The sequence below is a fragment of the Wyeomyia smithii genome, chromosome 3, assembly GCF_029784165.1.
Source record: "Wyeomyia smithii strain HCP4-BCI-WySm-NY-G18 chromosome 3, ASM2978416v1, whole genome shotgun sequence".
NCBI classification, from domain to species: Eukaryota; Metazoa; Arthropoda; class Insecta; order Diptera; family Culicidae; genus Wyeomyia; species Wyeomyia smithii.
The window spans coordinates 268,325,994-268,350,605 of record NC_073696.1 but is presented as its reverse complement, the minus strand read 5'-3'; the positions used below and the strand labels follow the sequence as shown (position 1 = coordinate 268,350,605).

Below are 24,612 nucleotides of genomic sequence, written 5' to 3'. Positions count from 1 at the left end.
GTCGCGTTCTTTTTTCCTTCGTTGTTTCGTTTGCTTGCGCGCTGAACTTTTCGCGCGACGCTGCACCGAGCTTTCCCATTATTTATTGCACAGCGCGAGTTGGTAACTAGAGAATGCAATCTTTTTTTTGCTGTTGTTGGGAAGATGGGGTAGTTAATTATTTTTGCGCGGAACCAAACGGCAGACAGCCACAGCCCTTCAGCCGACATTGTTTTGCTTTAAGTAGGATTGAAGTTTGGATTGGCGGCTGGATTCAATTATGCGCTTCAGCGCTTTGTTTCTGGTTTTGATGATGATAATAATAGAGCTAAGCTTTAGTTTAAACATTGGTAAACTGGGTTAGGAGTGTTAAGTTTTCTTCAGGAAGGGAAGTGGTGTGGCATTTAAATCGACGATTGATTAAAATGTCACACCAAATTTTATTATTTTGACAATTTTATCTGAAACGCACCTTTCATATCAAAATGTTCAAGGCGTACTCAATCTTACCACGCAGTTCTACTTCACACTGCTCGTTGAGGCGATTTCATCGTCTATAACGGTCACAAATTGCTTGTTTACATACAACGCGCGCGCCCGCGCATTCTACGATGTCTACTCGCGCGAGCTGCCGGATGCTCTGCGTGTTCGAAGAAGGTTTTTTTGCCCTCGCTCTACATCTTTATAATGTATGCATGCGTGGTGGATTTCGGTCACTATCACGTTCTGAATGAGAAGGAAAAAAAAACAAATCAACTACAAAATCCAGTTTCCTGACGTTGTTATCTCAGTCTTGTTAAGCTTATTATTATTCTCTTTATATCGCACACACATTCTTCGGTGTGGTACGCGTGATATCGAGCTCAGCTGTGTGGTTCAAGCTCGAAACTGCGCTTCTTTGTCATGTTCATCGCGTCGCATCGCGTCTTCTGGTCTGGTTCGAATGAGGCACATTCAGTTCCGGGCGAGCATCGAAGAACTGGTTGGAGTTCACTAGCTTATATTATTTTTTGCCTCGCCACCACTAAGCCGTCTGTTGCCCGTTGGAGTCTAGGGTGGAGGCGTAGCAGACAGTACACCCTCAGCCGGTGCCGTCATCGCGTCGTCGTTCTGTCGCTCCGTAGTCCCTCGCTGATCGTATTTTGATTATCGTGGTGCATAAATCAATTTGCATTCGTCCGTGCTTCGGCGAAGAGGCTACTTTCGGGTAAGAGTTGAATATTCCCACCATCCTTCCTGCGAGCGGCGCTATTATGATTCACGACCACATTACGCGACCGCATCCGTTGCCTATTGAAATTGATTGGTTCTGGTAATGCTTTTTTGCCACCAACAGATCTGCCAGCCTCGTAACGGGAGGCCATTTTTCACGCGCTACTTAATTCAATTTCCACTCCGGATCGGCAATAATGATCCCGGAATCGATGGCAAGGATTTGCTGGTTGGCCATTATTTTCTCATTAACGGCCCAGGCGGAGGATCCGGTACAAAGCCGCCTGGAAGGTGACGGTACAACCCCCAACAGCACCATCAGCAACGATGATGATAAATTATCGGTGACCGTGTACTACGAAGCCCTCTGCCCGGACAGCGTGTCATTCATCTCATATCAACTGGTGCCGGCCTGGGGTCGCTATCGGGATCAGATGGATCTTAAGTTGGTTCCGTTCGGGAAAGCCTATGTGAGTATATATTTCTTTTACTGACCATTCCTAGCAGTTTGTCTATTTTGTTGCGAAGCTTTTGAATATAAGCATTATTACCCAGTAATATTTTTTTTAAATTTGGTTTTTTCACAATTGTGACTTGAAGAACTGAAATACCTGAATTAAATTTGAAAAGTTAAAGTGATATATTTCTTGACATATGCAAAAAAAACAAGTTTTGATTCAATATGAGCTATGTACATTTAAAAAATAATAATTCCAAGAATTGATTCAGTAGCATTCCAGTTATTCAATTCTAAAAATATTGCAGAAAACAGCTTAGGGCTACAGTGCCTTTTGGCAATGTTCTTCGTTAAGCTTCGTTTGAACTTCTATTATTTGCGTTTGACAGAAATTGAGGTAAATCTTTTATAGAAAAAACGGGAAAATGTGAAAATTCCTTTGCATTTTTCCTATAACACACATTGAATTATTTTTGGTGAGATTATATATTTAGGTTTCGGTTTTGTCCACTTCGGGATACACTCTGTAAACGTTAGTTTGTGAAAACAGGAGCCAAAATACAGGTTGGACTTGATTACCCGGAGACTCGATTATCAGGAAACTTGATTATCCGGAATTCGATTATCCGGAATTTTAGACTCGATTATCCGGAATTTAATTTTTTTGGTGTCCGTTTTCAATTACCTATTATTCCGAAATTTTGCCTTTACCATCCCTTCTGGCATATTTGTTACTATTTAAGTCAATTCCGGTATGTTTGGGACATGTTCGAATTAAGTGAAAATAATCAATGTCCAATTTATTTTTTTTGCTTCTCAAGATTTTTCCTCTTTTCGCCTCAGAAATAATTTCTGGTTACGCCACTGCATCATACAAGTGAAATAAAGAAAAGAAATATTTATTTTATGTTCGTTAATCGAAAAATTTCAGTATTTTTTGTGTGTTTCGATTATCCGGAAAACTCGATTATCCGGAATGGAAAATTTGTTGATGTTCCGGTTAATCGAGTCCGACCTGTATCAGCAAGTTCATTTTATCACTGGAAGAGTTTTTTGTTGCGCGAAAATTTCGAGTTTCTTCTTTACCTTTTGCACTCAAATTGAATGGAGTAAAGTTATTTTAAACCTGGAGCCTGCCCATTTGACTGTAAATAACAATGATTGCTAGTTGTTATCGCGTTACTGATCGGAATCAGTACAATCTACTACATAAAAATGGAATTCCGTAACGCTTGATCTTTTTGATATTATTCCCTCCGTCTCTGTGGTGTACAGTAATCATCATTTAAAATCGTTTAAATCAGCAAAATAAGCGGTGACATAAAGGTTTTTTTAACCGGGAAATGTTCGCTGATGTTAAGGAAAGACATATGAGAAAAATAATTAGTATCTGATTACTAAAACTTGGGATGGGATATTATTCACAAAACTACGTAAAACATGCAAAATTATGACTTTTCAAGCTGAATTTGCCTCTAATTCAAAATTCAAAACGATGACATGTGTTTCTGTTTTCATTAAAATGTTTGTTAATGTTCAGGAAAGACATTTGAGGAAAAATAATTAGTATTTGATTACTACAATTTGAGATATTATTCACAAAACTACGAAGCAAAATTATGACTTTTCAAGCTGAATTTGCGTCTAAATCAAAATTCAAAGCAATGACATGTGGTTTTTTATTCATTAAAATGTTTGTAATGTTAAGGAAAGACATTCGAGAAAAAAAAAATTAGTATCTGATTACTAAAACTTGAGATATTATTTACAAAACTACGTAAAACATGCAAAATTCTGACTTTTTGTGCTAAATTTACCTCTAAACCAAAATTCAAAGCGATGACATGAGATTCTTTTTTCATTAAAATATTTGTTTATGTTCAGAAAAGACATTTGAGGAAAAATAATTAATAGCTAATTACTAAAACTTGAAATATAATTCTCAAAACTACGTAAGACATGCAAAATTAGGACTTTTTATACTCAATTCGTCTCCAAATCAAATTCAAAGAGATGACATGTGTTTTTTTTTCATTAAAAAGTTCGTTGATGTTCAAGAAAGATATTCGAGTAAAAATAACATGTATTTGATTACTAAAACTCGAGATATAGATAAAGTGATAGGTATCTGATTACTGAAAATGTAGATATTATTCACAAAACTAAGTAAAACGTGCAAAATCATGAATATTTAGGCTCAATATGTCTGCAAATCAAAATTCAGAGCTATGATATGTGATTGTTCTCCAATAAAATGTTAGTTAATGTTCAGGAAAGACATTTAAGAAAAAATAACACGTATCTTATTTCTAAAAGTTGACATATTACTCAAAAAACTACGTATGTTCGAACCATTTTTGAAGATGATTTTCTGCATACAAAGAAACACCTTAAAATACTCTCTTTGATTTTTTTTTAAAACATATAATACATGCAAAACTTTGACTTTTTAAGCATAAACTCAAATTGCATCTAAATCAAAATTCAAAACGATGACATGTGATTTTTCCTTCAATAAAATGTTCGTTGTTTCTTTAACACTTCCAAATATTTTTTTGCAGAAAAATCCATGTTTTGAATCAGTGCGAGTCGAGCATAAAAAATTTACCTTTCTGATGTATTCGTAAATTTGTGAATAGTAACAAATCACGGGATTCGATTTACTTTTTTACCTTCACCCAAACTAGATCTTGGAACATTTAGCTGGAGGAAAGGTCCCATTTCATTGGTTTGAACATAGATTAAGAGGCGACTTAAGCATTGAAAGTCATTTTTTATTTTCCACATAGTTTAGTGGATTAAAGCATAATTGTTAGTTATCAGAAAACCTTCACTTCTTCTCAGACGTGTTCCTTAGACACCAACAAACATTTTCGTGTTGAAAAAATCGCAAACATCTCTTTAGATTCCATTATGGAGGAAAAATAAGCATGAATGGTCATGCTCAATTCTTCTTACTTACTTTAATTTCCTAAAAAGAGGTTTTACTGTAAACGATTGTCAAATAGCCCGAAACTGTGATGACTCCACACAACATTTTCCAAAACAGCGGCTTCCGGCTTCAGGAAAATAATCTAAAATGGTATTTGGCCAACCATTTCAATAATTCCGAAAGTGGAACTCCATACGTCGTTTGGAAATCCGATATGGCGACTTCCAGTTTATGTGTGTTCTGTTCTCAAAATATTGAAGTATTTAAAGTGATGAAGAACGTATAAGATGTGAAATTTTTTTTAAGTGAGTTGTGCTAAAGCAGTAATCTATACCTATAAAAATGCAGTCCAATCTGTCTGTCTGTCGGTCTGTCTGATCCATATAGGCTCGGAAACTACCGAACCGATCAACGTGAAAATTTGTATGTAGGGGTTTTAGGGGCCGATAAAGGTTCCTATGATGGTTTGAGACCCTTCCCTCTTCTGAAAGGGAGGGGTCCCATACAAACGAAACACAAATTTCTGCACATCTCAAAAACTAACCAAGCAAAAGGAACCAAATTTGGCATGTGGATTATTTTAGGAGTAATGAATATATTCATATTGGTTCGACACCCCTCCCTCTTCAGGAAGAGAGGGGTTCCATACAAATGAAACACAAATTTCTGCACATCTCGAGAACTAATAAAGTAAATAAAACCAAATTTGGTAGGTGGATGTTTTCAGGGGTAACAAATATATCCATAATAGTTTGACACCCCTCCCTCTTCTACAAGGGAGTGGTCCCATACAAATGAAACACGAATTTCGCACAGCTCGAAAACCAATCAACCAAATACAACCAAATTTGGTATGTGAATGTTTTTAGAGGTAAAAAATATGTCCATAATGGTTCGACTCCCCTCCCTCTTCTGTGAGGGAGGGGTTCCATACAAATGAAACACAAATTTCTGCTTATCTCGAGAACTAACCAACTAAATGGAACCAAATTTGGCAGGTGAATGTTTTTAGGGGTAACAAATATATCCATAATGGTTTGACACCCCTCCCTCTTCTATAAGAAAGGGGTCTCATAAAAATGAAACTCAAATTTAGCATAGCTCGAGAACCAATCAAGCAAATATAACCAAATTTGGTAAGTGAATGTTTTTAGGAGTAACGTTGAGCGTTGTTTGACCAATAAATAGTTAATGGGTTCGATGATGGCAATTTCGGTCACGGGTTACTTTAAAACACGTTTTATTATGTCAAAGCCGACGTTTCAAGGATATATTTCCTCGTCCTCAGGGCAACTACGATTAACAGTTTACAATTTACATAGATTAGCCACACGAATTAAGTTATTACGTACACAACTTACAAACAAAACAAACAAGCTCTCGTCAAAATATGGTGCATTGGTGTTAAATTGCTGTTGGTTAACTACACTACACTGTGGATGTCAAATATGTAAAATAAATATTGGTTTGTGACTTTCCAAAATTTAAAAATGCAAACGGATGAGCTACACTTACACAGTATCTTCCAACACACATCACACACGATTAAAGCCGTCGGGAAATGTTGCGTCAAAACGGAGAGAAATAATGTTGCAAGACAGAGATAGAGAGTGATAGAGACTGTACCAGTTTGCATCAACATGTGAGAGGTCGCAGCGTGCCGGAGTAAGCGATGCTTAAGTTGTTCGTGTCCGTTCTATAATTTATTGCGGATCTGTCACATGCGATGTAGCACATTTCTAATACCTGTAATGCTTGAATCCTGTCATCCGAAGTTAAAATTCTAGTGTTGGCTATATTGTGAACTCATATGAGTTCTGTACGTTTATTAACAACTAGTTGAACTTTCCCGGCGATGCTCGGGATCAAAGGTGTCAAAGATAGTTTTTTTTTATATTTCATTGCTGCATTAGCTCAACTCACTTCAAAAATATAATTTACATCTTATATTTCCATCATCACTTTAGGTACTTCAATATTCTGAGAACGCACAGAACGGAAATACCCGTATTGGATTGTTTTTTGTGATTTTGGGCTGATTTACAGAAACTGGAAGTCACCATTTTGAATTTAAAAATGACGTATGGAGTTCAACTTTCGAAAGTATTGAAATTGTTGGCCAAATATCATTTTAAAAGTCAGAAATTTGCATGTTTCACGTAGTTTTGTGAATAATATCTCAAATTAAGTAATCAGATACTTGTTATTTTTCTTCAAATCTCTTTTCTGAACGTTAACAAACATTTTAATAAAAAAAAAAAAAACACTCGTCATCGCTATAAAACGACGTATGGAGTACCACTTTCAGAAGTATTGGAATTGTTGGCCAAATATCACTTCAGGTTATTTTCCTGAAACCGGAAGTCGCCTTTTTTTATTCCACAAAACTTCGTAGAAAATAAGAAAATAAAAGATTTTTAATGCTTAAGCTGCCTCTTTATCGATATTCAAACCAATGAATCTTAACCTTTCCTCCAGCTAAATGTCCCAAGAGTTCTAGTTTGGATTAAAGTAGAAAAAGTAAAACAGTAAGGCGTCTTACACAAATTACGTAACGCATGAAGCGGGGGGAGGGGGGTTGAGTCTGCATTACTCATTGTTACGTAGGGGGGACGGGGGGTAGTAGAGACAGTTACGTAACTGTGATGTTTGCTCGAAATTGAAAATTTGATCAGCGTTACGTAATTTTAGGGGGGGAGTCATGTCGAACGTTACCTATCGTTACATAGGGGGGAAGGAAGTCTGAAATCTAGATCATTAGCGTTACGACGCCTAAGGTTAAGAGCTGAATGACCTTCTGGTTAAAAGCTCTCTAATAAAAATCAAATTCAAATTCAAAAGTACAAAAGTAAATCGAATGCCGTAATATGTAACTATTCACAAAACTACGAAAACATCAGAAATGTAAAATGTTTATGCTTGAGACATGGATTATTCTGCAAAAAAAATGTAAATGGTGAAAGAACAACGAACATTGTATTGAAAAAAAAAAAAAAACACAAATAATTGAATTTTGATTGCGCATAAAAAGTCAAGATTTCGCATGTATACGTATAATACGTATAAATTAAAAAAAAAGTATTTTCAGGTGTTTTTCTGTATTCTGTATGCTGTATATGGTCCTCGTGGCTCTGTGGTTAGCGATGTCGATTGTCTCCCACACGGTTGTGATATCGGTTCGGTCCCCGATCAGGTCGAGAGTCTTTTCGAACTGGATTTTTTTTTGACTCAGCTCTGGGGCACGGTGTACCGTTGTACTCATCCTACAACATGCAAAATGTGCTAAAAACAATATCGATAACGAATAACATGTCATCGCTTTAAATTTTGATTTAGAGGCAAGTTCAGCATAAAAAGTCATGAATTTGCATGTTTCACGTAGTTTTGTGAATAATATCTCAAGTTTTAGTAATCATATACTTTTAATTTTTCCTCACATGTCTCTCATGAACGTTCACAAACATTTTAATTAAAAGAGAATCACATTTCATCACTTTAAATTTTGATTTAGAGGCAAGTTCAGCATAAAAAGTCATGATTTTGCAAGTTTTACGTAGTTTTGTGAATAAAATATCAAGTTTTAGTAAACAGATACTTAATATTTTTCCTCACATGTCTTTCCTGAACGTTAACAAACATTTTAATGTAAAAAAATAACATGTCATCGCTCTAAATTTTGATTTAGAGGCAAATTCAGCATAAAAAGTCATATTTTTGCTTGTTTTACGTAGTTTTGTGAATAAAATCTCAAGTTTTAGTAATCAGATACTTTTTATTTTTCCCCAAATGTCTTTCCTGAACGTTAACAAACATTTTCATGTAAAAAACCCACATATCACCGCTTATTTTTTTGATTTAGAACTATTTCAAATGATGGTGGTGACTGTACACCACTGAGACGGAAGCAATAACATCAATAAGATCAAACGTTATGGAATTCCATTTTTATATAGTAGAAGAAGAAGAAGATGTCACGCTTCCCCTCAACTATGTATTGGTATCGTTTGATGTAGTAAGCCTGTTCACTTGCATACCGAGAGACTTGGTGGTACAAGCGGTGAGAAATAACTGGAACTTGATCAAGAAAAATACAACGATCAAAGAGCAAAATGTTTTCATCAAGCTCATTGAGTTTAACATCTCGTCCAGTTATTTTACCTTCCGTGGGGCACAACATTTTGAATTGAAAAATGGCGACTTCCGGTGTCTGGAAAACAGCTGAAAATGACCAAATACCACCCAATATGAGCGTTTCTTCGACCAGATTGACGCACGGAGGCCATAAATTGTTCCCAAATGCCATTTCAAAATCCAAGATGGCGTCTTCCGGTGTCCAGAAAACAGCAGCAAATGACCAAATACCACCCAATATGCGTATTTTCGGAATTGTTATGATGCACTGAAGCCACAAATCGACCTATCAACCTTAGACAACATTTTGAATTGTAAGATGGCGACTTCCGGTGTCTGGAAAACAGCTGAAAATGACCAAATACCACCCAATATGAGTGTTTCTTTAACCAGATTGACGATCAGATGCCAGAAATTGTTTACAAATGCCATTTTGAAATCCAAGATGGCGACTTCCGGTTACTGAAAAACGGCTGAAAATGACCAAATACCACCCAATATGAGCGTTTCTTCGACCAGATCGACGCACGGAGGCCAGAAATTGTTCCCAAATGCGATTTCAAAATTCAAGATGGCGTCTTCCGGTTTCCGGAAAACAGCTGTAAATGACCAAATACCACCCAATATGGGTATTTCCAGAATTGTTATGATACACTGAAGCCACAAATCGACCTCAGACAACATTTTGAATTGTAAGATGGCGACTTCCGGTGTCTGGAAAACAGCCGAAAATGACCAAATACCACCCAATATGAGTGTTTCTTCAACCAGATTGACGCTAGTAGGCCAAAAATTGTCTCCTAATGCCATTTCATTTTTAAATTCAAGATGGCGTCTTCCGGTTTCTGAAAAACAGCGGCAAATGACCAAACACCACCCAATATGTGTATCACCGGATCCAGGATGATGCGAGGAGCTAAAAATTGACCTCAGACACCAGTTTGAATTGTAAAATGGCAACTTCTGGGAAACAGCCCAAAATAACCGAATACTACTACATATGGATATTTCCGTAATCGCAATGATGTATAGAAGCCAAGCATTGACCCTGGACACCATTTTAAATTCGAAGATGACCACTTTCAGTTTCTGGAAAACAACGAAAATAACTGAAATGCATTCAATATATTTCCGGAATAGAGGTGATGTACAAAAGCCAAAAGTCGAGGATGTTGTCATTCCGATAAAACCAATCACTTCAAACGACATAAACAAATCGCAAGGAATCAATGAATTTAAAATATTTAAAGTTATTAAATTAAACACTAAAATAGGCGGGACGAAGTTTGCCGTGTCAGCTACTGAATTATAAAAAATGATTCTTAAATTTAAAACCTTTGATCCCGAGCATCGCCGGGAACCTTCAGCTAGTTGCACAATACATGACTTTTGCTTTTTGGAGACCGTGTTAACCTCTGCATCTACACAAAGGTCGCAGAAAAGAGTCTTTGTTAGTAGAAAAAGTCCGCTGGGTCGGGATTTATAATAGTACTGGCGGAGTAAGGGTTTTTATAGGGATGGTTGCAACAAGCAATGTGGTGAAGAGGGGGAGAGAGAGACCAGATCTAAACCAATTTCACACGAGCAGCGTGAAATGGCGATGGGGCCGTATGTGACAGTTTGTAGCTCATATACCTGGATTGGATCCCAAGATTTGAAGCGCCAAAGGATGCGTTAAAGCGAGTATGGGGCCGTTCCTAAACCACGTGGTCATTTTTTGGTCACTTTTTATACCCCCTGTACCCCCCCCCCCCCCGTGGTCTCCTGACAACCCCTCCCCCTACTTGCGACTTTAACCACGTGGTTTTTTCAGTTATCAAGTGCCAGAATTTCGCTTTAATTTTTACATTTTTATTATTAAACTTTCAGTACATTCTATATTTCTAAAATGCAAAAGCTTCATTCTTGACTTGGTGGCAACAATAAATTATAAGTCTGGAAAAATGACCACGTGGTTATTTCGCAAACCCCCCTACCCCCATGCGTGGTCTTTCATGGTCATTTGACAAACCCTTACGCCCCCCTCTTCATGACCACGTGGTTAAGAACGGCCCCTATCGTCTGAGTGAACCCAAATTTGCCGATACATTTTCGCAACATCTGCGACCAAAACTATGGCGGAAGTTGGGGATCAAATTTAGCAGGTCGTCTGGAATAGAAGGTTCATTAAGGGAGAAGTTAGTAGAAGTTTTCGCGTTTTTTTTTTACGCGGACTCCGGAATTTACGCGGTTTTTCCTTTACGCGGTTAATTTTTACGCGGCACGTATCCCCCGCGTGAAAAGTGACTTTAGTGTAGTTTACACAGATTTTCAGACATCAAGATGACCTGTGATCCAGAATCCAAAAGCGGCCTTGCTTAGTGTGTCCTTCCTCATACGACCTTCACCGTGAACAGTACCGTTAACAAAATCGTGTGCGACCTAGGTTGCCCCATCACCACATAAGAAGTGAATGATTCCACCGAACTAGGAACCGATTTACCAAAGTTTAGAGCACCACTCCAGGTAACACATAAAACATGTTAGAAAATAAGTTACAACGAAAGTAGTTATTCAAGTGTACTACAAGTGTAATTGAAAACTTGTGTTATTATATTGTGTTTGAGGTTGTTTTTCATCAGTAATACAACTGTATTTCAAAAACGAGCGCTCTTTTTCTGGTTTTGGAAATGTTTTTAATAGCACGAGTTTAACAATGATAATAGCTATGTCTTTTCGTGAGACATTAAATCATCTAACAAATTTTCCTTAGGGCAAAGGTCGTAGCATTCAATAGCCAACGTAAAATTACTTGGTCAAATTAATATTTTCATCATTTGAACGATTTCTATATTTATTCGAAGCGGTTCAGCGGTTGATGGTGCACATCAGAAAATAAACAAAACGCTTGCAGTGTAACCAATATGACTCCGCTTTTTGTCATCGTATATCTAACAACGTTTTCTAGTGTTGTTAGATCTTATGTCCGGATAACGTTGAAACTATGCGAAAACAATTTTAATATTCAGGCGGAAGAAACAACTCATTTTGAAAGGTTTAATATTATTTTTTGTCATCAATTTATAATCAACTAAACCTGCCATTGGGCGGCTTTGTGACACCGATCAGGGATGCAGACGGCTCTATTAAAACCACTCTAAGTAAGGTTAAGTTTTTATTACTTACTATCTTACAATGTGTGGGTGTGTGTAGGGGGCCGGCCGGCTGCTGAATCTGCCTCGGATGATGACTCGGGATGCTTGTTCTGACGGGTGATCTACTTCGGGTGACTCGGGTGACTGGATGGGCTGAATCTATCGGGTGAACGGTGGGTGAAGTTCACTCGTTTGCTCTCGCCGCACAGCTACTGTGTTGCTTGGCGGTACTCTCGGGGGTGGAACGGCTGCTGCTTTCGGGGTAGGCTACGGTGGCTGTCGTTCACGGGATATGCTGTTTTCGGGAAGGTAACGGTAGATGTTACTCGTGCACTACCATGTGGTTCCTTCGTCCTTCGATGATGCTGCCCACGTGTGGGTGGTTGCTGGTCCCCGTGGGAATTCCGGACAGTTAACGTGAGTCTGCCGTTCTATATCTGGCACCGCGTGCTATCCGCTTCTTTCGAGCCAATGAGGCTAGGTGAGGGGAGGGAAATGGCTGGGCTCAGAATTCTTTCGCAAGGCTCGATCTGGCAGTTTTCTAATAGGAAGCAAGATTTACCTGACTGCCGCTGGTAAGCGCAAGATGCGCTGTACTTTATTTTTAATTTTTTATTAATGCACAGGTTTTATTCACAGGTTTTAACTTTACTATACTCGTCCGCTTGCTGGATTAGAATGGAGTGATCGAGCCTTCTCTCCTTTCGCTCCAGCCCTCCTCTCAAGCCAACTTCCCTTATTTCTCTTTACATTTTGTCCTCCCGTATTTTTTTTTTTTTTTTTCTTCACATAACATTTATTTGACACGGCACAAATACAATTTAATGTTTAACGGCGCCAATTATATCTGATGACTTAAAAACTAAAGCAAATTTTTTATCCTCGCTGCCGACTACGAGCTGAAATTAAGTCTAACTTAAAACTAGCATGGGATTTCCAATCAGTGTTTTGTTGTTCAATGGTCGTCTGATAATCGTCGAATGGCATGTATGGATTCGTTCTGCTGAGCCACGATGTCGTGAGTTGGGACAGAGGCTCGTAGTCCTTGGGTCCTGGTTCTATTGTGCGGGGTCTGGTTGCTGGTTTTGTGCTTAAGGTTCAAACGTGTTCTTGTCGTTTTGTTGGGTGTAGACGGGGGGGAACGGGACTAGACTGGGGCGTGGATGGATTTCAGGAAAACGTATATAAGGGACATGTAGGATAGGTCACGGCTCGCCAAGACATCACGAACAGGAACAGCCGGCTGTCTACTTGGTCCTCCCGTATTCTTTATCCTCTTTTTCCGTCAGATCTATACGGTGTAAGTGTTTTGTGTGAACCCTGATTTTAAGTGTTATGTTGGTACAATTTTCAATTTGACCGTTAGCCGCCAATCATCCTCTTAATCCTATTGCAATCTGTTCTCCTAACTCTACTAACTTATTTATTTCTAAATTATTATTTATATCTTTAATTCTATATTCATTGTGGTGAATCGTTTACTCCGGTGTGAGGAGGGGAATTCTTTTAATAATTCACCTTCCCCTGAATTATAGCACGTATCTCATGGTGATTCATCACGATCTCTAGTATGCCGTAATCTCTCTGCTTCGGCTCTGCACGCTCTTAGCAATGTTAATAGGGCAAAGTATTTGAACTGTAACAGTATTTTGCCACTTCATTCTACCAAGTTGGCCTGCTCTTATGCAGTTATGTAGCATGCAGCATACTTCATATAGTATCGGTTCTTGTTCTAGTGGCCTTCAATTTTTGCGTGTTTTCTGGTGATAGAGATGTCATGAAATAGACAACGTCAATTATTCTATAACAACGTATGTTACTTGGGACCGGAAGTAGATGGAACAGTAGAATGCACGTTACTCGCCGATGAAGTTAAATTAGGACTAGAAGTAGAACCAGAACCAGGAAAACCGGGATACAGCAACGAATGATGCTTTTTCAAGCACGTTTTGCAACGAAATTTGTAAGGATAATCTCACGCCAAGAAATTTTGCCCACCGGAAGACTGGCGAAAGTAACATACCTGGTAACCCAGTGCTTTTTACTGCAAGCGAAACAACTTGAGGGAGTATTTTTGGTCGCCGAACTGAACGAAACTTTAGTGGAACGAAATTTGCTACCACTAAACGATGTTGTCGTTTAAAACATATATGCTGATCGACCGAAACCGTACCCAAGACTCGAGTTTGCTTTTTGAGAAATTCGATCAACGACGTAAACGATGGTTCATTGTCCGGTGTATCGTTTTTCTCCCACAAGTTGTCGAATCTACCAACTTAAGAGCATCGCCTTTTTGACAGCCATGGTATAAACACTGAACTGTGTTGCCTGGGTGCAGTTTTTGCATAGCAACACGACACCACATGTCTTGCAACCACCACTTATGTCGTTTTCGTTTTTGCGGTGTAGCTACCCCGCAGATTACACTTTGTCCTTTTGCTGTTTTTTTTTTTTCATTTTCCGGTCTATCCCGGACTACCCTTTTTCTGTCCCGGACAGTCCGCGGAAGAAACAGAGTGCAGTTTTGAAGACACCAACACATTCACACATATGTGTCAAAATGAAAAAATAACAGGAAGGTTGTGTGCAAAGCCACGACCGCAAGGTTGAAGTAGAATACTTTTACAAGAAAGATAACCCGGCTGCTTGCGTGTCAGTCATTTTTTTTTAGGGGCCTATAAACGTCAACATTTTGCCTACCAATCATAAATTCATCACGGCGGTAATATTTCATTTCAAATACTTACAAAACTTATCTTATTCATTGAAAGTGCACATTGTACTGAAAACAAATGTTGAGCTCTTGTTTTTTTCCATCTAAAACGACATTTACTCGAGAATAAGTCTACCGAAAAAATGGGACGTTTACTCTATTTCACTTGTTTTAGGGCAAACCAACCAAAAACTGGGTACCAGAAACGCTGGTACCAGAATCAATGAGTGGTAGATGGAAAATGTATGGAGTTTGACAGCCACAAGAGCGCCCTGTTTTTTCTAGTAAATAAACGTTGACTAATCAGATCAATCGCCGCTTTTCGCCATCGCTGGTATCCACTGCACTGCTAGTGCTGTTGCTAAAGGAGGAACACTGCTGTTGTCGCTGTCTAGAACTTCGACTGAAACAGGCTCTTATATAGGGATGAAAAACTTATCGATAGTTATCATCGATAGAAATCATCGATAGAAATCATCGATAACTATCGATAGCCATATCGGTCGATATTTCCCATCCTTACTCTTATACTGACAAAGAGCACATTTCAAATTGCAAGGTCTATGTTTCTGTCGACTGTGCTTGGGAAGCAATCATGTTAACGACCAATCAGATCAATCGAATTTTGCGCTTCAACAAGGATTGACCATTTTCAATAATATAGTGAGTTGCTTGTCATGATTGGGGCTTGTTTTTAAATTTTGATTTTGCGAAAAATTGATTTTTATGCAGATAATGAAAGTTTCGGCTGTCGTGTTCATGACTGAACGAAAAGATAATTCAGTACGTTCTGAGACACGGAGATAAAGTAAAATTCATAACTTTCACAAATTTAAAAATGTGAATTACCTCATCAGAAAATATTACCTCTTCAATCAAGTTTTTATTTCATCCTGAAAAGGACAATCTGTTGTTCATTTCAGTATCGGATAAGATGCCGATCACATCTTTGCGTTATCACTGACAGTGCGAATAAAGTATTCCTTGTGATAAAATAAACAGTGAAAAGCTGATTCAACATTCAAAACTAGACGGCTCACGTGTTTCCAATTGAGTCAACTTTTCATTGAATGCATTTACGAGTGCCCACTATCGCACAGAGACTGCATTTCACTAAAGTGCCTCACTGCATCAGCCGCTATCGATGCTGAGATCCGCTGCAACTAGTGCGCTATCCATAGCCATGCTACAGTTGTGGCCGCTATACGCTGCCATTGGTATCCACTGTCCCTGCATCAGCTGGCCAAGCTGCTATCATTGCTGGAATCCGCTGCAACTAGTGCGCTATCCATTGCTACGCCACAGCTGTGGCCGCTTTCCGCCATCGCTGGTATCCACTGCAAGGTTGTTAATCTATAATTTATCGTAAACGCCGATAACGATACCGACTGTTATCGTTATCGACGATGACGCTTACGTCTTCAGACATTATCGTCATTGTCAATGACGATAGCTACTGGACGGTATCGAATCAATAACGTTTTTTTATCAGTGCGACTTGAACTGTCCTACAGATCAGACGTTTTTTCGGTTGCTTGTGGACTGGTCTTTGACTGCCTATAGCTTCAAAGTTAGTGTTTTGCCAGTGTGTCTTTTAAAGACTACCTGAAAGTTATTTCCCATCAGTCTTTCTCAAGACTATCTACTTTTGAATTTAACATTTGTTTTAACTTTTTTCGTATCACCTGAAATGGCTGGACGGAAAAAGAAACCTCGCATCGCTGCGGGGAGGAAAAGAGAGGCATCTCTTTCTGACACTTCGAGTGTATGTAGTGACAATCCTTTTGATATTTTGCCTGAGCAAGAAGCTGGTGAAATGGAAGTTATTAATAATAAAACTATACAAAATATAAAATCTTTAAAAAAGGAGAAAGTTCCACCTATTGTGGTAACTATTTCTTCTGAATTTAATATATTCAAAAAGGAACTTTCAACGTTTGTTTCTGACGTTAAAGTTACCTATCAAATTGGCCGTAGAGGTGAATGCCGCTTATTAGCCGACTCAGTAAAGGGTCGTGATCGTCTTGTTCAGTATTTAACTGACAAGATGTACAAATTTTTTACATATGACACCAAGAACGCCAAGCCGTTCAAGGTTGTCTTGAAAGGTCTCACCAACGATCAAACCGTTGATGAGATCAAACTTACTTTAACAGAATTACTTGGCATAGCCCCTACCCAAGTAATTCTAATGAAACAAAAATCACGAGGCGAAAACAGTCAGAGAACTGGAATTTCCCTTGTTAATTATTTAATTCATTTTAACCGCAATGAGGTTAACAACTTAAAATTTTTTGAAAAAGCACATGCTTTGTATAATGTGCGTGTAAAGTGGGAAATTTATAGGAAGTATGGCGGAGGTGAAAAGCATATCACCCAATGCCGTACTTGCCAACCTTATGGCCATGGTTCCAAATTCTGTAACATGGACCAAAAATGTCTTAATTGTGGAGACTCTTCTCACAAAAGGACACATGTCCTGTGAAAGAGAGTATAAATTTTCGCTGTGCGAATTGTAACGGCAACCATATGTCAAATTTTTATCAATGCCCAGTCCGTTTAGCAATTGTTAAGGCAAGGCAAGGTGAACAAAATTCAATTTCTCAATTAAAACCAACTTCAAAACAAAATTCTCCAAGCGTACCAGTGACGCATAGTTTACCTACTCCTTTGCATACCCGTTTAACTTATGCACAGGTTACAGGTTGTTGGTAGTTCGAAAATGACCGTTAATATGGGTAAGCAAAACACGCTAGAAAATAATTGTACACCTATTACTCCAGCTAATATTGCTGCCGAAAATAATTTTTCTAATGTCAACTGCCTGGGGCCTATTACGGCAGGTAAACTTTCTTTTTTGCAACAGGCAATGTTCGATCTTATGAACGTCATGTTGCAGGCAAAATCAATGTTTGAAGCCATTCAAATAGGCACAAATTTTACTATTAAAATTGTTTCTAATTTAAAATTTAGCAATGATTTTAAATAAAACAATTAAAATATTAAATTGGAATGCTCGCTCATTGAGGGCCAATGAGAATGAACTTTTTAATTTTTTAACAGTAAATAATGTGCAATTATTACTGAAACATTTGCAATTATTACTGAAACATTTTTGAAACCTAACATAAAATTAAAATATGATCCCAATTACGTGGTTCATAGATATGATAGGATTCAGGGTTCCGGCGGTGGAGTTGCAATTGTTATTCATCGCCGAATCAAACATCGTGCTCTTCCCCATCTTGAGACGAAAGTTATTGAAACTTTGGGAATTGAAGTTCAAACTGAACTTGGGATTTTATTTATTGCCGCAGGATATTTACCATTTCAATGCACACGCGAGCTCAAAAATTATTTTAAAGGTGATTTACAAAAACTCACCAGAAATCGTTCGAAATTTTTCATAATCGGCGATTTTAACGCTAAACATCGTTCATGGAGTAATTCTCAAAGTAATTCCAATGGCAAAATTTTATTCAATGACTGTTCTTCAGGATACTATTCTATTTTGTCTCCGAATAGTCCTACATGCTTTTCTTCTGTAAGAAACCCTTCAACAATTGATTTGGTGCTAACAGATCAAAGTCATGTATGTAGTGATTTAATCACACATGCTGACTTTGATTCTGACCATCTTCCAATAACTTTTTCTTTATCACATGAATCAGTTTTAAACCCTATTAGCTCTGTTTTTAATTATAACAAGGCTAATTGGGAAGGATACAAAACTCATATTGAGAGAAATTTCAATAATGAGCTTGATTTGCAAAACGAAGTGAATATTGATTCCGCTTTGGAAGCATTAAAATGTGCAATTGTTGATGCCAGGAATTATTCTGTTCCAAAGGCTCAAGTGAAATTTGATTCATCAATAATTGACAAAAATCTTCAACTTCTAATTCGTTTGAAAAATGTCCGCAGACGTCAACATCAACGTTCTCGTGACCCTGTTTTTAAAACTATTTATAAAGATTTACAGAAAGAGATTAAGCATAGATTTACTCTTCTGAGTAATCAAAATTTTGAGACTAAAGTTGAAAACTTGAAACCATATTCAAAACCATTTTGGAAGCTGTCGAAGATTCTTAAGAAACCTTCAAAGCCTATTCCAGTTTTAAAAGATGGTGAACGTTATCTTGTATCCAATGAACAAAAGGCTCAAAGACTTGCTCAGCAGTTTGAGAGTGTTCATAACTCAAATTTGAATTTTGTGAGTCCAATTGAAAATGAAGTCACACGTCAATTTGATTTAATTTCTTCCCAGAATTTTTTACCTGCAGAAATAATTGAAACCAACTTGAATGAGATTAAATCAATTATTAAAAATTTCAAAAATATGAAAGCACCTGGTGACGATGGAATCTTTAATATACTAATCAAACATCTCCCTGAGAGCACAACGGAATTTTTAGTGAAAATTTTCAATTGCTGCTTCAAAATTGCATATTTTCCCAAATTATGGAAAAATGCAAAAATTACTCCCATTTTAAAACCGGATAAGAACCCAGCTGAAGTTTCAAGTTATCGACCAATCAGTTTGCTTTCTTCAATAAGTAAACTGTTTGAGAGAGTTATTCTTAACAGAATGATGTCACACATCAACGAAAATTCAATTTTTGCAAATGAACAGTTTGGATTTCGCCATGGGCATTCCACAACTCATCAATTGCTCAGAGTTACTAATATGATACGAGCTAACAAATCTGAAGGTTATTCCACTGGAGCTGCTCTTTTAGACATAGGAAAAGCATTCGACAGTGTTTGGCATAAAGGTTTGATTGCGAAATTGCAAACTTTTAATTTTCCAATTTTCCTAATCAAAATTTTAAAAAATTATCTTACTGATCGAACTCTGCAGGTTGTCTATCAGAATTCAAAATCTGATAGATTTCCTGTCAGAGCAGGTGTACCTCAAGGTTCAGTCTTGGGTCCAGTCCTGTACAACATATTCACTTCAGATCTTCCTGATTTGCCTCCAGGATGCACAAAGTCATTGTTCTGCGATGACACAAGCATTTCCGTAAAAGGAAAAAGTCTTCGTGTCATAAGCAGTCGATTGCAGAAAAGTTTAGATATTTTTTCTTTCTACTTGCAAAAGTGGAAAATCTCTCCCAATGCTTCTCAAACTCAAATGATAATTTTTCCGCATAAGCCCAGAGCTTCTTTCCTCAAGCCAAACAATAATCACGTTGTCAAGATGAATGGGGTTATTTTAAGTTGGTCCGACAAGGTTAAGTACTTGGGACTAATTCATGATAAAAAACTTATTTTCAAAGAGCACATTGAGAGTATACAAGCCAAGTGCATCAAATATACGAGATGTTTATATCCTCTCATTAACAGGAATTCTAAACTTTGTTTAAAGAACAAACTTTTGATTTACAAACAAATTTTTAGACCAGCAATGCTTTATGCTGTACCGATCTAGTGAAGTTGCTGTTCAACAAGGAAGAAAACGCTCCAAAGGATTCAGAATAAAATTCTGAAAATGATTTTGAAGCGTCCTCCTTGGTTTGGTACACTCGAATTACATAGACTTACTGGTGTTGAACCATTAGAAGCTATGTCAAATAAAATTATTAACAATTTTCGACAAAAATCGTTGCAATCCTCAATTGCTACGATAAGCTCTCTTTATAGCCAATAAGTTAGCAATTAAGTTAGTTGTAAGTTTACTTCCCCTTTCCTGACAAGTAGGTTTAAATCCCTACGAATGATAAGTCTTAATTGCGAAAGCAAACAAATCCTAACAATTAAAATTACAAATTTCTAACAGTGTTGAGAAGTCACCATTTGTGATTGGACACACATACTCATTATTTACTAATATTTATCATAAATACCTAAGCTACTAACAAATCCCCCCTTAAAAAAAAACGTTTTTTTATTACCATCCACTGCAATACCATCTTTTGCTTTATTAGATATATCATTTAGATGCATTTTAAATGCAAATATGACAATGCTACATACCTTACTATTCGAATTTGTGTTTTAAAAAGGGCCTCATAAGCTATAACAATCAAAACTGAAAAAAATGTTTTCCTGATGAGAAGCGAAACATAAATAAATAAGGAAAAGTTTCTTCCAGTTGCCTAGTGATGTTTCGTCTCCAATCCTCCGAAGTGAAAAAACGTTTCCTCATCCCGTGCCTGCTTTTTGATCAAGTCGTACACCACTCGCTACCACAGCAGACAAAACTGGCATAAGGCGTTAGTGAGCTGATAACGTCTAGTGACTACCATTATCGCCGATATCGTTAAAGTTTGAAGACGGTATCGTCATCGTCAATAGCGATACCATCAGACCGATGTCATGGCAACAGTTTCCTGAAGCTGCCGCCGATGATGTTGGCGCTACGGTTGGCAATATGGTCATAAGCTCCTTTCATTGTGCCGCATGTGTTACTGTACGGATTTGTTGCGTGCTTCTAACTATATTGAATGTAGGGCTAGCCGGAACGTGTTGAAACATGTTTGAACGTGATCATGACGTGAACGTGACACCTGCACAAAATCCATAAAACGTTCAAAACAAAACAATCGTGTTTCGCTTTCTGCATTTCTTCACACCACTTGCAGCAACAGTTGATCTCGCATGGACGGTGCTTAATCCGCTGTTTCGCAAGCACTGACAGCCTTTTGACGTATAATCAAGCCAGAGAGCCAGAGAAAAACGGCTTCAAGCGAAATGTATGGGGATCAGCGTTGCCAGGTCATTTTTTCATAAATCTGGAAAAGGCAAAAAAAAAATCTGGAAAAAATCTGGCAGTCATTTCGTGGGGTGAAAGGTTAATTTTTCGAATAAAAGTCTTGGGGTACGCAAAATTTGAGGTGACAAAATTGCAAAATTTCGCGCCAAAATTGAAGTGATGACCTTTTTGCGGAACAGAGAAAATAAAATCTGGATAAAATCTGGATCATCCATGAAAAATCTGGATAATTGGACATCAAAGCTGTCTACCTGGATACATGTTCAAAAATCTGGATAATCCAGCTAAATCTGGATACCTGGCAACGCTGATGGGGATGACGTTCGTGACAGGGATGTGGATACCATACGTTATCGGTAACGGCGAAGACGATTATCGACGATAATCTATCGTATTAACAACCTTGATCCACTGCACTGTTAGTGCTGCTGCTAAGGGAGGATGACTGCTGTTGTCGCTGTCTAGAACTATTATGAGAGGCTTCGGCTGATACAGGCTCTTTTATAGGCCAAATAGCACGTTTCAAATTGCAAGGTATATGATTCTGTCGACCGTGCTTGGGAAGCAATCATATAACGACCAATCAGTGGTCGAATTTTTCGTTTTGACAAGGCTTGACTATTTTCAATAGTACAATAGTGTGAATAATAAAATTACATTTACTTCTTTTGGAAAGAATCTTCTATTCTATCTATTGCTGTACAAACGAAGGAAATCCATCGAATACTAACCGATTTATTAGCATTTTAAATTGGACATATTCTTCACTTTTTTCGGTTTTAGATTTTCATTTCACATCCCTATGTAGCCGAACTTCCTGAGAGAAGTATTCTACTTCAAAAAGTGTCAAAATCGGTTTGCTTTGATAATCGTTTTTCGCGTGTCAATCATCAGGTTGGATTTAATTTATTTTATTTTGTTATTTTGTCATTTTCAGTAAATTGGCAAATTTTTCGTACAGTAGCACAAACGAGACAAAAAGACAATAACGATAATAACCAAAACAAAAGTGACAGCTACCTCTGTTATTACGCACACCATTGCAACTGCTCGGAAGGTGTTTTTTTTTCAGCTGCAAATTGTAGTCAGGGACGGTATAGTCCTGTCGTAAAAACGAATTCGACATTAGTGTTAGTGTTATACAGACGGCACGGAGAGCAAAACTTGAAACACCGGAGCCAGTGTCAGTGTAATATTTTCGGCCCCGGTGCCTCAAACTTCGGCAAACACCGGAGCCGAGGGCTTTTGTTTCGTGAAAGTACCGTAGCCGAGTGTTAGAACTTCGTAGAAAAACCTCGGTCACTGAACATTTATAATCACCTTCTCTGAGAGAGTCGATGCGTCTGTGGTGTGGTCTGTGGTGTACTATGCTCTGGCGGTGTCTTTACGGACTGACAGAGGCTCTAAACGTATCAATAGACAGCAACGGTTAGATGGCGATCGGTGATATACGTCTAGAACCATTGCAAAAGGTTCCCGTTGATCCCGAGTTTTTATAGTTTAGCGATGGCTGTGCGGTGGTTCAATTTAACGAAGGCAGCGAAAGCCTCCAGGGGGTACGCGGAAGAAAAATCAGTAATGGCGGAAGAAAAGTTTTCTGTCGAGACAAAAAAGTCGGTTTTCATAGTCATACAGCAATAGTTTTTTTTCTGAAACAACAAAGACGGATTTAAGTTTTGAACAATTAACATTGAGAGACAGTTTATACGAAGCCCAAGGCTAAAAGATAATAAAAAAATTGTCTACGCTACATTTTTTCTCATTCTTATTTTTTTATAAGCTTCTCATCCTGCATAAATATAAACTCGAAATTTTGTTGAAAGTCCGGATTATTTCTAAGTCTCGTTTCATGTTTGTCCAAACCATTTCGTTGTTTTGTTTCTTTCATTAAATGTTTTCTTTGAACAGTGATTGATTTGAACAAATCATTGTTCACAAACCAAACTGTATATGTAATAATTTTATATGAGTAATGCTGTAATACTGGGAAACTTCTAAGAAATTTATTCTATATCAATGATCGGTAGCCTTACTTAAAACCAACCTTTTCACGTAAACTATTTTAATCGATTGTAGATCGAAGACACCAACCCTCCTCGATACCACTGTCAGCATGGTCGAACAGAATGCGCCCTTAACATCATGCACGGTTGCGTGCTGAATAATTTACCTTTCGAGAAGGCCTTTCCGGTGATCGGCTGTCTGATGGAAAGTATGCGATCCTCATTCAATACAGTAAAGATTTGCCTCGAAAGTGTCTGTTTTCCGATAATATCCGTTTATATTTTTTCTCGCAGTGTATGGAACAAAATCAAGAGAAAAAGTCCACAATTACAGCCTGTTCCCGTGGAGCAGAAGGTGCGGCCCTTTTCAAACGCTTTTCCGATGAAACAAATCGCGTTGCCACTCCACTGTCATTCGTTCCAACCATCGAGGTGGATGGGGTAGGAAAAGTGTGCTCCAAGTGTGGTTTTCCACTTAAGCCTTAATTTCCTCTTTCTCTCTGATTTCATTCCAGAAGTACGATATCTTCGAACAGAACGAATGGCTGCACCGGTTCGATCGAACCTTCCGGCAGGAGTACGCGAGAAAATTCCAGAAGACATTGTAGCGCGGCAATTATTCAGAACAGTTATTATTTCCTCCGAAAATACATTCACTGACTCTATAATCACGTCTGCGAATCCTTGGTGAACAAAGCGGGAAAATGCGTCGCTTTATTCCAGCAGCACTGCAGCAAATTTATGCACCCTAACGGGAGAAAATTACAATATTGTGCAGCAATATCAATTTTCCTCGCTCTCCCAAAATATTTAATTTTTAATTAACCCCATGTGTTTGCTACTTGTGCTATTCCACATCGGCCCAAACCCGTCACCACCACCACCACCACAACCGTCATCCAACCGCAGGCCAAAGAAGTGTCAGCCAACAACAAAAGCAGCAAACGCTTCACCCCCTCCTCCCCCCTTTCTTGTTGGAGTCTGTGAACAAACAAGCAAGCAAGCAGCCTTTAGCGAGCCTGCTTTGCATATGCCACAGTTCACGGGGTAAAGCGGCTGGCAAGTCGTGTTGCACTTATGAATAATTATAGGGTAACATCCGGTGGCTGGATGAGGGAAATAATTAATTTCGAAGATTGTTCTCTGTGTGCTGCTGTATGCGACAACGAGTCACTTCGATCGTTCGCCTTTATTCCCCGCCGTAGCATTCGGGTCTGGATTCAGCGGAGGACAAATGGGAAATTTCAGCTTGGCTCCTTTTTGTTGTTTGTTGGCTTTCTCGATTTAATTTTTTTTAATGTTTTTTTGTTCCAAAATTAATAACTTTTTAATAATT

The 24,612-nt window shown here is 38.1% G+C and overlaps 1 protein-coding gene across 1 annotated transcript; it reads left to right on the top strand.

Moving 5' to 3' along the window:
* Positions 1-928: 928 nt before the first annotated feature.
* Positions 929-23,944, top strand: LOC129733128 (GILT-like protein 3). The gene is made up of 5 exons (XM_055694718.1): positions 929-1,186; positions 1,316-1,661; positions 23,350-23,508; positions 23,571-23,717; positions 23,792-23,944. The coding sequence occupies exons 2-5, from the start codon at positions 1,389-1,391 to the stop codon at positions 23,882-23,884; spliced, it is 672 nt and encodes a 223-aa protein (XP_055550693.1). The 5' UTR covers positions 929-1,186; positions 1,316-1,388; the 3' UTR covers positions 23,885-23,944.
* Positions 23,945-24,612: the final 668 nt, after the last annotated feature.